Raw genomic sequence first — 17,352 nt, 5'->3', positions numbered from 1 at the left:
AGGATGCCTCGACCGCATAACCTCGACGATCAGAGTGTAGCGAGAGGATGACTCGATCCCACAATCCCGACAATAAGAGTGGAATGAGAGGATGTATCGACCGCGTAACTCTGGTGATAAAAGCATAATTGGAGAATGTCTCAACCGCGTAACTCTAGCAATGAAAGCGTAGCGAGATGATGTCTCGACTACGTAACTCTAGCGATGAAAGCATAGCGGGAGGATGTCTCGATCGCGTAACTCTAGCGATGAAAGCATAGTGGGAGGATACCTCGACCGTGTTGATGTTAAAGTTGACTTTAACGGCTTCGTTGTAATGGGAAACAAAGTGCGACCACACTCTGTGGCAGGAGCTAGAACTAGATTGTACCAAGATAAAAACCAAACAAGTTAGATTAAATAATCCAAATCACAAGTTGAGATTTGCAAACCTGAGACATCTCACTTGATTGTGGTGAAGGCTGGTGACACATGGGCGTTGGCAACCATGTTTTGCCAACGATGAGGACACGGGATGCCTGCGATACCAAACGATCTATTCTGATGAGGACACGTGATGCCCACCACTAGTTCTCTAGTGGAACCTCGAGGAGCAGAGTAATTTGGTTGCTGCGTTCAACTATTCCTTGACTAAGGTTGTGTTGCTGTCGAGTGATTTTTTTGTTTTTCCATTCATTGCAATGTTTAGAGAATAAATAATAAGAAATAACAAAATTGAGGAGATCTTATTTGGTTTTTCGAAGACGATCCCATGAGTTAGAGAATATCCTTCTCCCAATCTCGATGCAGAAGATTTCGTCAATCCCACAAACGACGCCAATTTTTAATGCCTTATTTTTGCACAACAGACTGGAATTGAGGAAATAATAATTTCCAGCCCACGATGATGGTCCGGGCGTTTATACGAGACTCTTCACGTTTATCCATAAAATAAATAGTAAATAAACAAATAAAAATAAATAAAGAGATACACAAAAATTTACGTAGTTCGGCATAATGCCTACGATTACGAGTTGTTTGGTGGCGAAATATATTATGATTGGTGATTTTACATTGTCTCATAACTCCACATACTACTCTATCAAGAGAGGCATCATCTTTAACCTCTCGAAACTCTAGATTTCTCAATTGTATTAAGTTATATAAGAGGTCACAAGAGAATGTAAAATTACCAATCATAATAGATTTTGCCTCCAAATAACTAATGGGCGTAAATATTATGCCGAACTATGTAAATATTTGTGTGTCTCTTTATTTATTTTTATTTATTTATTTACTATTTATTTCATAGATGAACCTGAAGAAATGCATATCAATGTTCCCAACTATATGTATTTGTTTATAAACTCCCGAGGGATGGGTAATACAGACAGTAGCTATTTATGATATTTGTAGGACCATCATCATGGGTAAGAGATTATTCTTTCATTTATTCTAGTCTGTTTGCAAAAACAAGTCATTAACATATGTAATTTTCGAAAACAAAAATGCGGACTAGAGTCCACGACATCATGTTTGATGGCATTTGCCTATCAACGGCGTGAATGTTGGCGTTTGGATAGTTTGACAGTTAGGGACCCATGCCATGCTCGTAATTGATAGACTTTTCCGAATTTTTTTTTGCTTTTAATTTTGTGGAAATCATGGAATCATTCATTCGATAGACTTTCAAAATTCAAAGAGTCCCCTGCAATTGATAGAGATACCAGAAGGTACGTGACAATCAAGTGCTAGCTGTCATTACCATATTTTCTCGCTTATAGTGTCAGCTTTTTTAACTCTGTTTTCTTTCTGGATATCGCCATGATAATACCTTAGCTTCTTCATCATCTCTATTAATGGAAGTGTACAAAAATATTATTTATAATCTACAAACGTTTTCACGAAAAAAATCTTATTTTATTAGACAATAATAATAAATACAACTCTTAAATATATATATATATATATGATATGATTACAATTCTCATAGATTGGAAAATTTGGAACCAACTTCTCACAGATTTTATTTTCGAGGGTGAAATTGAGAGAGAGAATGAAGGGAAGGGAAGGATAAAGTAATCCAGGAACGACATGTAGACCCACCTGACTCACTCTCTTTCCAAAATTACAACCGGATTGGCGGATTCCTTGGGATTCACCTCGTATTGGCTATTCCAAGTACAATTACTTTTTTCAGAGACAGATATTATTATTGCTTCCCAATTTATGAAAGTAATAATTTCTAATCTTTAAAATAAAAATAAACGATAAATAATATTTAAAATAAAGTGAATAAATAACATATTCATATTAAAAATTAAATTTAAGTAATAATTAGCTTGTAATTATTTAAAAATAAAATAATTTTTAAAAAAAAATTATACATAACTTACACACTCGACTAGTCGTATATCATTACTCATCTAGCATTATTCAAAATAAAGTAACGCCGTGTCCCCAGCCCAATGAGTGGGAAAGGTGCAGGTCTATTACTGTAGGTACGTGAGGAATTCAGGCATTTATTCTATGGTGGGCCTTTGACACGGACATTACTCATATGATATTTGTCTCAAATATTTATTTTTTCTTTTTCGTGTATATTACTTACATTTGTTATACCATTTTTGTTCATATATTTGATATAATCTGAATTATTATTTATCATCATATTTTTGTTATTATTAAATGAATTTTTAAAAATCAATTAGTATTTGACATCACATCAAAAAATAATTAAGAGATGATAGAATCTTTCCTCCCAAAAACTCCATGGTCTATGGTGATCTAGGCGCCCGTGCGACCACGCCGTTTGAATTTAGTTATTTGCCCGTGAGTCTTTGTCTACATATACTAAAAGTCAATTACCTAGTGTGGAGAAAATATATTTGCAACTCTAATTATACAACTGTCGCGTAATCGTTTTGAAAAAAGTAAATAAAACATGAAATTTCACATTAAAAAAATTAAAATTTTAATAATAAATCCCACTTTTTTCAAAACGATTATATAACGTTTATGCACTTCACAATTATATGTAGAATTATATATAGAATTACTCCCGACACCAATTAGGATTGTCCATACTCATAATCCACACAATCTTATAATTGGAGAGGTACAGAAAAAAAAAAATTACAGCAGAAATGAACACAACATCCAATTCCCAAAGGCCCAAGTGTTTTCATGGCCCATCCGTACTCAATTGGACCTGGGCCTGGGCCTGGGCCTGGGCCTCCTCGAACTCTTTGATCAGATCAGAATCAACATTCTCCTCAGGTTCCCACGTGGCGTCCTCCATATCCGTCCATTTCACCAAATATTCCATTTTCCCATCGTCCCCAACTCTCTTCCCCACCACTCCCTCGGCTACTGCGTATTCGAGACCGGCCTCGTAGTCCCTCACCAGGTCCTCCCCGATTAGACCAGCTTTCACCCACTCGTTATCTCCACCGTCCTTCCATTTCACCAAATACTCCACATGATCTCCCTTCCCCCTCTTCTCCATGATCTCCTCAACCTCCGCGTACTCGAACACTGCCTCCTCCAACACTCTAATCACCCTCTCCAGCGCCAATCTCCTAGCAAATTGGACTGGGTTCCCTTTCGGCGTCACCCTCAATATCTCCTTCGCCAAATCCAACGGCGTCCGTCTCTTATCGTCTTCGACCTCCGGATCCGCGCCGAGCTCCAGTAACTGCTTCACCACGCCGGGCTGAACATACCCGGCCGCCATGTGAAGAGCCGTCAACCCGCCGCTGTTGTCGCGATGGTCGATGTTCGCGCCGGCTTCGGCCAGGAGCTTCACGCACGGCTCAGAGCCGAGCCCGGCGACGAAAATAAGCGCGGTGCGTCCGTCTGGGTCCACTGCGTCCACGTCTCGCAGGTCTTCCTCGGCGGAGATGAGCCGTTGGAAGGCCGCCTCGTCCGCTTTCTTGGCAGCGGTCCACCAGGGAGTCTCGTACTCGGCCACCACATCTTTGGCTATGAAATCGGAGGGGACCCATGATGGGGAATGGCCGTCTTTCCACTCGATCAAGTACTCCATCCCGGTCCCACCTTCCAATGCTCTGCTACCAATGATTTTGTTGACTTCGCCGTAGGACTCGTCCTCATTGGTATTTCTGGCAAGAGTTTTCTGGGAATCTTGGTTTTGGACGGCAAACACAATGAAGCTACGAGTAGTGCAGCAGCTAGGTTTGAGGGTGATATGTTGTTGGGAAGGAAATGAAGAAGGGATGGTGGGGAGTTTGAGTCTGGAGAGAGATTGGCTGAGGGTTAGAGCGTCCATAGGTGGTGTGATCGTGTGGTGTTTGTGGGTTTTGGTGGCTGGGGATGGGTGGGTTAGAGAAGGAACTGAACTGTCATCGGTGGGTGCAAGTGTAATCTTGGGAGCGAGTGGCTTAGGATAAGGAACCACATCCAGTATCAGGACGATGGTGGTGTTTCTGCCATTCTTTTTATTTATTTTTCACCCCCTAGTTATTTATTATTTGTTTTTTTTTCCTGGCCAAACGGCAATTGCCATGAGCTCTCTCTCTCTGGTTGGTCTGTAAAACATTGTCGAAGCCCATTTGGATATCAATTGCTTAGCCTTGTCTGTGGGATGAGAATGGGCCTTCCCATTTTTTTCTGTAGATTGACCTCGTTGTAAGATGAGCATAGGCCTAGCAGGGGCCCCCAATTTGTTTTTTTGTTTTTTTTTTAAATATCTTATTAGTAGCATTGCATTTAAAAAGAGAGAGATAAATGAAGGCAAAGGCAGAAAAGTATTTACAAACACCCCACAAATATAGTGGATCAAAGGGTGGGTAAGCCCAGCTTGGCTGGTTCGTCGCAATTGATGGGTGGGTAAAAGGTAGAAGATCGTGACATTTTTTTTTTTCTTCTGATGAAAGACGGGGAGGAAAATGGGCAAAAAAAAAAAAAAACTGTAGAAAATTTAGTTGAGGAACAATCAAAAGAGCCGGTATTGCAAAACCTGGTCAATGGAGGTAAAGAGCATCATCCCCTACAGAAGTGGTGTGTGGTGCTCGCGCAACATTTCATGAAGGCAGCCATGCTTCAATTGGCCTCCCGATCGATGGGTTGAGTTAAATGTTAGAAACGTGCATGACAATTCCAATTTGATTGGAATTGGCGTACGTGGGTATAACGAATCGAAAAACAGTAGCCTTGCAAAACTTGAGGAAAAGGTAGAGAAAAATTAGTAGGAGAGGAAAGGGAAAGGGGTCTTGGCCTGGATTCAAAGAGGGTGCATGGAATAAGAAATTAAGAATGGAGAAACTACTGGAGCTTTGGGGGGGAATTTTTTTCTTTCAAAAAACGAATTAAAGATGGAAACGGACTAGTAGTACTAAATCATGATCAAGTTGCCTTTACACCAACGGGACAGATCTAACTTATCTAATTAGTTTATTGCAAGGACATACGACAGGGAATTTAAAGTGACATTATAGTGTAAGCTTATACGCACAATGCCATTGAATATTCATGATGATCTAAGGATATAATTGTGTCTTTGCCATTTGTCAAGACTCAAGACTAGCCATCATTGCATGTTTGCTGTACAAAATTATTTTGCATGTGACATGTCCCATATTCACACATCATATTGACAGGAAAACGAAAGCGTCACGGCTAGAGTAAGGCTTCGTTTGGATCTCAAAATAATCTCAACTCATCTCAACTTATCATTACAACTTTTTCAAATTCCAATACAAAATATAATAAACAATTCAATTTTTTCAAATTTCAAAATAATAATAATATTAAAAAATAATATTCTAACAATATTTTATCATCTCAACTCTAATCAACTCAACTCACTTCAACATCCAAACACAACCTAAGTCCAGCCAACTCGGTCTCTAGACTGATCTCTATTCACACGTTATAGAATTATAATGTATACTACATTAATTTATCTGAATTTTTGTTCACATTGTTAATACATGAGATACAGTTTATTAATAATCAAATCAAAATTTATTTTAAAATAATAAATAATACTACGCCAGCACAATTGAAAAACTAACATGCAATGATGATGATTGATGTGTATGATCATATCCTTGGATATAAAAAATGCATTTATCTTTTGCTAGTAATAACAAGTCAAAGTTGATTAGGTTACAGCATTCAACGTACGCGGCCTTTCCTTTCTAAGAAAAAGAACACAAATCCTGATTCATTAATATTCTTCTGGCAACAGGCAAAAAGCATATATAAGACTGTCCCAGAAGCCAATCATAGTTGGTTTCCGCGTATAATTTGTTTTTCTTTTTTTAAGTTTTCCATACTTAATTTTCAAACGCACAGTTCCCATTTATATACGTGATCTGTACATTGAGGCTATCATTCCCCATCCCGACCCTCCATTCTCAGTGGACCCAACGAGAGAAACAACATGCACCGTTGAGGAGCCCCACCTGAGAAGCTTCAGTGCCGTGTTTGGGAGGAGAGAAAATGATGCACATGAGAATGCCGTGTGTCGCGTCAGAAATCACGGGTATTACACGATTGTCCAGCCCATCATTGAAAAGAAGCAATAAAAGCCTACGCGTTTGTGCTGAGTTTCAAATTTCAATACCAGAATTGTGACACCTAAAATAGCAAGGATATTCTTGTCATCAAAAGAAAAAATGGGGACTCAGTTTTGTACACGTGTTAGGACCTAACAGGTTTACATAATCCACGGTGGAGAATGGAGAAAAATGAATAGTTTTGTAGAGTTGGACCCACCCACCGCTTTATTCTACCCCACTAAACAAACCATGTTATACATTTTAATATGGTGTCCAGAACTGACGTCCAACCGACGCCAAATTGATCATTTCTTTTTGATGGTTTGTGTGGAATAAGCCATAATTATTCCTCCTTTTTGGCACTGTGGCTTCCCTCCCCTTTGCATGTAACCCGATTTAAATAAAGCCAACCCTTCTCTTACTCATGAGTTACCTGATCTACAGCCATATATATATATATATATATAATATATCAAGTGTGATCTCCTCTTAAACCCAAAACACTAGATCTCCCTCTCTCTCTGGTCTCTCTCTTCCTGTCTCTCTCTGTCTCTTTCTCAAGTGTCTGATCTCTTCTTCATCCATACTTGCTTAATTTGTGCTAGCTTCTGCTGCTGCAACATGCTGCTAAAACAAGCAGGACTTTTTGCATGGCGGTTGTGTGCCATTTTTCTGGCTTTGATCAGCATCGTAACTGCAGAAGATCCTTACAGGTTCTTCAACTGGAATGTTACCTATGGAGATATATATCCCCTCGGCGTTCGTCAACAGGTTTGTAGATTTCTTGCGAATATGGTTGCTTTAATTAATCGCGTTTGATCTGAGGGAGAATGATCAGTATTAATTAATTCATGTCGTACGTCGTCATGCTTCTGATCTACAGATCTTTTGGGTCGTTGTTGCAGGGAATTCTTATAAATGGCCAGTTTCCGGGGCCCGAGATATACTCTGTTACCAATGACAACTTGATCATAAATGTGCACAACAGTTTGCCAGAACCTTTCCTCTTATCATGGTCAGAATTTAACGATCTCTATTTGCTCTTCCATTTCGCTTTCTTTTTGCAAATCTTTGTGTTCTTTCTTTGCTTCTTCTCAAGTAGTTCATGAGCTCTTGCATGATGCCAATGAACAACATTATATTACAGTGTTAATGGGTACCATATGGGTCCTGAGTCAGAAACCAACACCCAGTTTTTTTTATACTCCTTATGTACTACATTCGTGAGTAAACAAGTCTCCTTTTTCTGTATCCGAAACACGTACTCAACTACTATTCCAATCTAATATAAATTAGAGATCCTGAATAATATTGTCCTACGTACGTACTTAGCAACAAATAAAATAAAATCCGATATTTATTCCTAAAGCAATAAAATAGCCAATCAAATATCGTAATTATCGTTCCACGTGGATGATCACGATAGGTTAAAAAAAATGCTACGGGATTAACCTTTATAATATGCAGGTAAGGTAACCAGCTTTTCTCCTTTCCCGTACCAAACTCTACTTTCTTGGTGACAGATTGATGTTTATTTAAATAATTCCTTTTTTTTTTTGTTTTTTAAGAAAAAAACTGGTTGCATGCATCACGCATTAATACGACCTCGTATAAATATGGATATGGATACGGTCTAGATTAGTTGATCACAAGTACCAGTAATCTACCTGTGTGGGTGAAATACAAATGTTGCCATCCACTGACATATATTCTTTGTTTTAGTTTTCTTTTCTTTTTCTTTTTTAATGATTTTCTATGTCGCGTTTAACTAATTATACCGAATTTACAGTTGGCATACACTCACAGGATGGCTAATTTGTTGAATTAGCTGATGTTAACTTGGTGGGCTACGACCCAAGAAAGAAAACATCAAACACAAGGGCCCAAAATGGGTCCACTTTATGTCTCAGTCTTTGACTACTGGGACATTTTATCATAATGAGTGACTCTTTAGATTTGGAGATTTCTTTCTGATTAGGCGTGAAAGTTCGGTTGGGGGCAAGTCCTTTAGAAATAAATAGATCCCACCAAAAAAGGAAATTTGCTAGCTTGGAATTGAAAATGTAGGAAATTAATAAGTTGGTATCAAACTAAATTGCATGGAAAAACATGACAGGAATGGGGTTCAGCAAAGGAAGAATTCTTACCAAGATGGAGTGTATGGAACCACATGCCCCATCCCTCCAGGCAAGAACTTCACTTACACACTACAGATGAAAGATCAGATCGGCAGCTTCTTCTACTTCCCATCACTTGCATTCCACAAGGCAGCTGGTGGCTTTGGAGCCATCAAAGTCCTCAGCAGGCCTAGAATTCCAGTCCCATTCCCGGAACCCGCCGGAGATTACTCTCTTCTCATTGGAGATTGGTACAAGACTAATCACACGGTAATTAATGGTTTCATTCTCAATGAGCTAGCTACATGGTGTTTTGCAGACTTGTTGCATAATTTTATCTATTCATGTAACATATATATTCACATTCTTATGTTGCTATATTCTTCAGAAATTGAAGGCTATCTTAGACCGTGGTCATAGGCTTCCTTTTCCTGATGGTATTCTAATAAACGGTCAGGGACCAAATGGTACATCTTTCACTGTTGAACAAGGTAACTTATCCAAAGCCCTTTCTATTTTTTTGTCACATAAGTCTTAGTACTGTGTGTGACAAACAGGTTGTCTATAGTCAATAACGACGTGTATTCATCTTAACATTGCAGGAAAAACATACAGACTCAGGATATCGAATGTGGGTCTTCAACATTCACTCAACTTCAGAATTCAAGGCCACAAGATGAAACTTGTTGAAGTTGAGGGCACCCACACTGTCCAAACCACCTATTCAGAGCTTGACATCCATGCCGGTCAATCTTACTCAGTCCTAATCACAGCAGATCAGCCAGCTCAGGACCACTTCGTTGCAGTCTCAACCCGGTTCACCAAACCAGTACTCACTACTACTGCCACCCTTCACTACAGCAACTCCAAACGTCCAGTTTCCGGCCCAATTCCTGGTGGACCAACCACCGAAATTGATTGGTCTCTTAATCAGGCTCGTTCAATCAGGTACTTCTAACGAGTTCAAATTTCTTCCCATGATTCTCGGGAGTTAAAGTTACTTGCCAAAAGACATTATCAGGACTCCAGAGTTTTAGCAGCTTGGCATATTAGACAGTTAATGAATCATAACAACTAAGAAATGGTTCAAATTCTGTGTATTCAGGACTAACCTTACTGCAAGTGGACCAAGACCAAACCCACAGGGCTCATACCACTATGGTCTTATCAACATAACGAGGAGTATCAAGCTAGAGAGCTCTGCTGCTCAAATTAATCACAAGCAAAGATATGCAGTCAATAGCGTATCTTTTGTCCCTGCTGACACACCGCTCAAGATTGCAGACTACTTCGACATTGATGGTGTTTTTCGTGTTGGAAGCATCTCCGATAATCCTACTGGAAAAAAGATGTACCTTGACACATCAGTCATGGGAGCCGACTTTAGAGCCTTTGTTGAGATCGTGTTCCAGAACCATGAGGACATAGTTCAGAGCTGGCACATCGATGGATACTCATTCTGGGTTGTTGGGTAAGAACATGAACAAAAACTTTCAACCTTGGCATTCCCAATGTACCTCATGCATTACTAATTTCGGGATATATGTTGTCAAACAGAATGGATGGAGGAGTGTGGACGCCAGCAAAAAGAAACCAGTACAATCTAAGAGATGCAGTTTCACGTTGCACCACACAGGTTAGTGGGTGATTTTTGTTCTGGTTTCATAAATCAAAGTCCTCAAATTTAAACAATGGATTGGAATATGGAACTGAACTGTAAATTGGTGGTGGCACAGGTGTATCCCAAGTCGTGGACTGCTATTTACATGGCACTTGATAATGTGGGAATGTGGAATGTGAGAACTGAGTTTTGGGCACGCCAGTACCTTGGACAGCAATTTTATCTGCGCGTATACTCTCCAGTGAAATCTGTCAGAGATGAATACCCCATTCCAGCGAATGCCCTTCTCTGTGGCAGGGCTGTAGGCAGACAAACAAGACCTCTTTAAAAAAAACAAAATAAAAGCTGGAGAGGATAAGAGTATTAGCAGTTACGAGTATATATATATATATATTTATATATATAATTGACCTCAACTCGAGGTTCCCATTCTTTGCTTTGAAGAGTTATGCTTGGTTTTTAGTTGTGTAAACCTTGAAGTTTTAGCAGTAAATTTCTGCATTAGAATTTGTTTAGCATTTGATTGGATACTTCAATTTAATTTTCGGTTAATAAAAATTCTTGTGATTTCCTCTAACCATTTTTTCAATCATGTTGATGTGTGGAGTGGAGTATATTGCTATAAGCCCTTCTTGGGCTTTTCTTTAGATTTTCATCCCTTTCTTGTCTTATGTCTTTCACTGATTGTTAATGAAATAATTTCCTCTTACTGGAAACTTTATCAATAACCCCACGAGAGGACAAAAGACAACCGGCCTCTGACCTGCTTTTGGCAAGGAATTTAGCTTTTACATGTCCCCATGAAATGATTTACAGCTCCAACAACCAATTTGTTGAACACAGATATGACAGTAATACAAAAGATGGCTAACCACTTTCACTTTATTGCAATGTCAATAGGTTTCTACTTTTACCTTTATCAAAAGTTTTAGCAGAATAATTCTAACTCAATTTGTTCATATTGCTTTTCTTTTAATCTTTCACTAAGCTAAAATCCACTGGAACACATTAAACTAGGCAAGTGCGCATACTTTAGCTGTCCTAACTGCAGCATCTGGTTTCGAAATTCAGCTATTGCTCGTCCTAATTGCATTTTGTTTTTTGCCATTCATTCATTCAGTAATGACTGATTTATGTCATGGTCAACCGGGCCTGGGAAAACCCTCTAAGACAATCCGACCAAGCAATGGCTTTGGCCTCCGTTCTTTCGCATGTATGCATTCTTGCTGGAAAATGGCCGCTTTATAATATAAACACTTGCTGGCAAGATCTTAAATGGTTCATCACTGGAAAGTGGCTTAATAGTTCTGAATTTCATGGTTGGTATATTTCTAGCACATTCTAACTCAATTTATGGGAAAATCTACAGGGCTTAATTATATACTTGCCGGAAAATAATCAGGCCTGTAGTTTCAAACACTACCTTTTCCATAAAATGCATGCATCTGTTTGAATCAATAGCTGGTGGCATTATTCACATTGTCTTTCCCCCCCTCTTTTAATGATGGTTCCATGCATTTGTGAACAAAATAGCTAATGGCGTTATTCAAAATTTCAAATTTCGCCCCTTCTCTCTCTTGATTATAGTTTCTTGGTCAGCAAAGCTTTTGGGTTACGAGAGAAGTCCACCACCCCTTTCTTTCACTTGAAAACAGCTCATCTGTTTTAAGTAAAGCAAAAGCTTCAAACGTACAAAAACTTCGCCTTTGGAGGGTCTGGGATTTTGGGCATAACAAGAGAATCAATGGGCGAGAACCGCTCTGATATCCTCGCTAGTCCCTACTCTTATCGGTTTATTACTCTTTATATGCTTCATAGGTTTTTATTTAAAAAATGGCAAATCTTTATTGTATTCTGAAAATTCTGTTTCTTTGTCAAATCTTCATTTAATTAATCAGAAAAAGTTTAGTGCTAATAATAATTCATCAATGTCTTAAATTCCTGGTGACCCAAATTATGAATCCCAATACCAGTATGCAGGCTTTGACAACTAGAAGGCTGAAAAGCATATGTCCTCTCCGTTACATGCCTTGTTCTTCTAGTAAACATAATGAGCAGCTATTTAACTTAACAATTATTAAGAAACGGTACATTTAACTTTTTTGGATTTAGATTTTTAGAGTCTCGAGTTTAAGAAAAAAAAATATGTATATATAAATATATATATATATATAGTGGCATTTATGGCTGCCTGTCTGAATTCTCTAAGAATAGTTGAATATTGATAAATATTGTAAGACTCATTTTATGCATGTATCTCCCACTCTAAGGCCCTGTTAGATGTTGATATGAATTGAGTTTTTTATGAATAATAGTGAGTTAAGATGATGAAGTGAGTTTTATGGGGCCCACCTAAGATTAGTTTAGATGTATTTGGATGTTAAGATGAGTTTAAATGTATTTATAAGAAATTGAAAAAGGTTGTGGGTCATGCATGTAAAAAGGTATTGAGTTGAAAAATTGTGTGTTTCACGTGTAAAGAAATTTTGAGTTGAGATGAGTTTAGTAATTTGAGAGTTGAGTGTTTGGATATCAGATTCAGTTTAAAATTAGATTGAACTTACTTTCAAAGGGGGCCTAAGTAATCCAAATCCCAAATCTTCTATGAAAAGTGGTTGGACTTTGTATAGAGTTTGGGATATGTTCACTGATAGCTCATTGAGCTTGCATTTTTCAGATAACTTTTCCTACAAATAAGTGGCTAAAAAGCAAGAGAATCTGTACAATCATCCATAGGTTTATCAATGACTGAGTCATCATGTGTCCACGGGCCTCTTTCACCTTTCGAACTGTTTTCATGCAGGGACTCATCTCTATCCCTCCGCATCTTTTGCCAGTAGTCCGGCTCCTCCAATAACCTCAGTATCTGCGAAACAAAATAACACAGCATCTCTAGAATTGGCACATTACACCCTGAAGCTATAAAAAGACTAGCAAACAGTACCCTGATCAATTTTTTACCGTTAAAATGGATGAAGAATAAGTTTGAGAGTGTGATATTTAAGTTTTGATAGTTCAGAGTGCAAAGTGAGAATGTCTTAAGAGTTAGAGGATATTCTTTTCTGTAAAACAAAGTTACCATTTTCATTGTTGGCCTTTTAGAAGATGTATCCAAGAGGCAGAGGCGTGCTGCAACCATCATTACTTCCATCTCCTCCTTGTTGTAGTCTTCGTGCAGGTAAGGGTCTATAAGACGTTCGCAAACGCCGCAGCCGAGTAAAGACCTCGCCTGCATACATGTCAAGCCAGCACATTTAATTGCTCAATATCTTAAGAAATCTGGTTTTTTAAGGATTACCGAAGCCAAGTATTCTGTTCCATTACCCAGAGAACTAAGCTTTCGTGATTTTCCTGGTTGGTTTGAATTGCCTCTTTTCCAGTGATGAGTTCCAGAAGCACAACCCCAAAGGAGTACACATCTGTCTTCTCATCAAATGTCCCATACATCATGTACTCGGGAGCCAAGTATCCGAAGGTGCCAACAACATCTAATGACTTTGCATTTTCTGAGGTTTGCTGAGATTTCTGAAGTACCATTGCTCCTCCAAAATCTGATAGCTGAGAATGAAAACCAAAATAATCAGTTGATGTGGAAGCTTACATAGAATGCAGAGATAAAAATCATATTCAGGATGAAATGCAGTAATATAATATCATATCATAGGCACAAATTAAACATGAAAGTAAGTTGTCAGAGGTTGGGAAGATGCTTCCCTTTCATACCAAGAAGACTCGTACAAATAACAAGGTCAATATAGAAACTTGAGGTAATTTAATATATATTGCCGAGTTATATCAATAGAAAAAATAATATCAGACATACTATTTCTGATTAATTAACAAGGTCAGATCATCTGACTTTTACTCTTAGATTAAGTTTCATTGGGGGAAATTTCCAACAGCAGGCTGTCTCTTGAAAAGATAAACATCACCAATTAGCATTAGTGGATGTTTGAGTACTTTGGGAATGAACTTACGTGTGGTTGGCAATGGTCAGAGAGGAAAATGTTTGATGATTTCACATCTCTGTGAATGATAGAAGGGTTGCAAGAATGATGAAGGTATTCCAATGCCTTTGCCGCACCAATTGCGATCCCCATTCTCTCATTCCACTTTAGCTGTCTCAAATTCTGCTTAAGGCTTCCCTTTAGTAGACTATACACGATCGCATGCATGTCCTTGTTATTACAGTATCCAAATCATCTGTACTATGCGGTCATGTTTTATTCCAGACAACAGGTCTACTTCTCGGAGAAGATCATCTGCTGACCAATGTGCGTTTTTAAGGACTTTCACTGCTGCATCACGACCATCCTCGAGGTTTGCTCTGTACACAGTACTTTGGCCACCTTCTCCAATCACCATTGCAGGGCTAAAGTTATTAGTTGCGCAACTAAGCTCTTCTGATGTGAAATGTGTGATAGATCCTTCCACTTCTAGGAGTCCCAATCTCTGAAATAGTTTCTGGGTGAAAAAGTCAGGAACCTGCGCCGCATTTTTTACTTTCCGCAGTCCTTCAGCGTATATTTGTTGTGTCATCAAAGAAGACAGGCATGGTACGGTTAATGACTTTCGAAAAAGCCAGTCGGGAATTGATTGATGAAAGAAAGTATGATATGATGGAGATGATGAAGAAGATTGGAGGACTACCCTTGAAGAGCCTTGTTGGGAAGTTCCTTGCCTGTGGATTAGGATTCTTCCTATTTTATCCAAAACCAGAAGAGAGCAAGTGTGAGGCAAACTTTTTCAGACAAGTAGTAACTACTGCTTGTTTGGGCCTGCATAACAAATAACCATATGAGATGTTGGGGAAATCAATACAGCGAAAAGAATAAAAGCGGAAATAAAAGAATACGCTCATGCACTCAATGACATCAAGAATTTAACGTGCTCGGCAACAGATGTGTCGCTCTTTAACTTCAAGTTAACAAGCCGTCTCATCAACAGAGCTTTGTTTCAAGCTGTCTTAGCCTGATACATATCCTCTAACTTTTTTCAGAGGTTATATGCATCTGTCTCCTCGGCCACGTGGTGAAAGACACTATGGTCGATCTATTGCCTGATCTGACCGATAGTCTTCTTGTGCATCTTTTTCAACACTTGATCCGTAACTACATCTGACTTCTTCCCTTCATCTTTCAAAGGGTCAGACAGATTTTTACAGTTCAAGAGATCCTCCATCCAAAAATTTCAAAGACTATAGTTTGAGACAGTCAGCTTTATCATGGCTCCTAATGCTGAATCCTTCATGGATTTAGATTGATTCTAAATATAAAATGTAAGTACAAGATCTTCAAGGTGGAATATCTAAAAACGGACAGCATCGTTGTGTCTAGAACACCTGATTTCGTTGGAAACGAGTCTTGTTTCGTCAAAATCAGACTCAGATAGCACAAGGAATGAGCAAAAGAACCAAAACAGCAACACTGTCGCGCGTGCAACGCGTGGTACGACAGACAGCGCGTAGGCGCGTGTTATTCACGCGCAGAAACCTCACTGGTGCACGTGGAACGCGTAGGCGCCTGTATATCACGCGCAATCAGGAGTAAGGGGCGCGTCAGGAGCGTGAATTTCACGCGCAAGGGTTTCTCTGAAGTGCGTGTGGAGCGTGTATGAGCGTGGTATTCACGCGCTCAAGCCTCTTCTTGACGCGTGTGGCGCTTGTAGATGGTGGACTTCACTCTCCGATCTTCAAACGGCGCGTGTAGGAGCGTGCAGTGTCCGTTTGGCCTCTGGTTTTCATCGTTTTTCTTGTCTCGATGAGACGAACACAGTAGTATTCTCAAATTTTCAAACTGAGCAACGCACTAAAAACGAATTTTTTGTAAAAAAAACTCATTCCAACAATAATTCTGATACTACTTGTTGGGAAAATCAACATAGTGGAAGGAATAAAAGCGGAAATAAAAAAGTACGCTCATGCACTCAATGACACCAAAAATTTAACGTGGTTTGGCAACTGCCTACATCCACAGAAAAGAGTTTCATTATTAAATAGTAGAACACAATAAAATATTACAGAAAAGGAAAATCACACTCTACTCAACTCAATTCTTCTTTTTTTCTCTCAAAACTCTCCCGTCTCTCTCTCTTTTCTTTGCTTCTTGGATGTATCTTAAACTCTGGCAACTTCAATTTATTGTCACTTCGCCTCAGGTATGAGTGTATTTATTTGCATTTGTTGAGCGCTGGGCACGGAGGCTGAGCAGAAGCAGTCATTGTTGACTGTTTGCTTTGGGCAGGGATTTCAACATGAGAGACACCGAGAGAGATGGTTATTGGTTTCAGTACCCTGTAGGGCTGCATCCAAGTGCAAGGGTCATTGCGCAGTTGACTCTTACTTGATGTGTTAGTTCAGAAATGTACGAGTCTCCTATACAAACCTTAACTTGGAAATCCACTTGCATGATAAGCCAAGCCACTAAATAAGCAACAACGTTCGACACTAATCTGATCCAATCTCCTGCCTCCATAATTTTTTCATTCCACTGAAAATATGGGAATACCTTACCTGCTTTCAATTGCAAAGATCTTCATGGATGTGGAAAGTGTTTGGATCAAAAGCATCATCTGCAACCTGAACGTGAATTCCCAGCAAATTATCCCCTCTCTTGACAAACGAAATGAGTAATTGAAGAAGCATCTTTCTACTGCAGTTGTTTGATTTCAAGCCTACAATGATTGTCCTCCTCCTCTTCCCTGTCTTAGACCTGAAGAGCGCTGGCATTCGGATGTCAATTCCAATCAACATACACCATATGGATGCTTGATCTTACAGACACTATCTCATTGGAGACCCGAGGAGTTATGTTTCATTTCCAAGTGCTTTTTCCACACCTGATTTCATGAAACATAAAATTTATTTCATAAACTGCAACACTAGTTGATCGGTTTTAGCATTTACTGATAGTTGGTCAGTACTTATGACAAATTAATAGCTTCAAGACACCAAAACAGCCAAAAGAGGGAAGCAGTTGCAACAAGTTGCTCAACTGATAATATAGACTCGCGGGGGTTTCCCCTGCCTTTCACCTCCTCCAATAACTCGAAATGTTTGTATTTAACAAGAGTAAATGACTTTGAAAACTACCGATCTTGTGAAGCAGTT

General features: G+C 39.0%; 2 protein-coding genes and 1 pseudogene across 2 annotated transcripts; 1 reads left to right on the top strand and 2 right to left on the bottom strand.

The window, feature by feature from the left end:
• Positions 1 to 3,042: 3,042 nt before the first annotated feature.
• Positions 3,043 to 4,670, bottom strand: LOC108993409 (signal recognition particle 43 kDa protein, chloroplastic). Its single transcript, XM_018968319.2, has one exon. The coding sequence runs from the start codon at positions 4,268 to 4,270 to the stop codon at positions 3,164 to 3,166; it is 1,107 nt and encodes a 368-aa protein (XP_018823864.2). The 5' UTR covers positions 4,271 to 4,670; the 3' UTR covers positions 3,043 to 3,163.
• Positions 4,671 to 6,975: 2,305 nt separating this feature from the next.
• Positions 6,976 to 10,821, top strand: LOC108993432 (L-ascorbate oxidase homolog). The gene is made up of 8 exons (XM_018968353.2): positions 6,976 to 7,277; positions 7,412 to 7,521; positions 8,623 to 8,893; positions 9,012 to 9,114; positions 9,226 to 9,571; positions 9,729 to 10,094; positions 10,181 to 10,259; positions 10,360 to 10,821. The coding sequence occupies exons 1-8, from the start codon at positions 7,128 to 7,130 to the stop codon at positions 10,570 to 10,572; spliced, it is 1,638 nt and encodes a 545-aa protein (XP_018823898.1). The 5' UTR covers positions 6,976 to 7,127; the 3' UTR covers positions 10,573 to 10,821.
• Positions 10,822 to 12,945: 2,124 nt separating this feature from the next.
• LOC108993327 lies at positions 12,946 to 16,992 on the bottom strand (annotated as a pseudogene).
• Positions 16,993 to 17,352: the final 360 nt, after the last annotated feature.

Source organism: Juglans regia, chromosome 13 (genome assembly GCF_001411555.2).
Source record: "Juglans regia cultivar Chandler chromosome 13, Walnut 2.0, whole genome shotgun sequence".
Lineage (NCBI taxonomy): Eukaryota > Viridiplantae > Streptophyta > Magnoliopsida > Fagales > Juglandaceae > Juglans > Juglans regia.
Note: the sequence above shows the minus strand (reverse complement) of the source record. Positions and strands in the feature narration are given on the sequence as shown.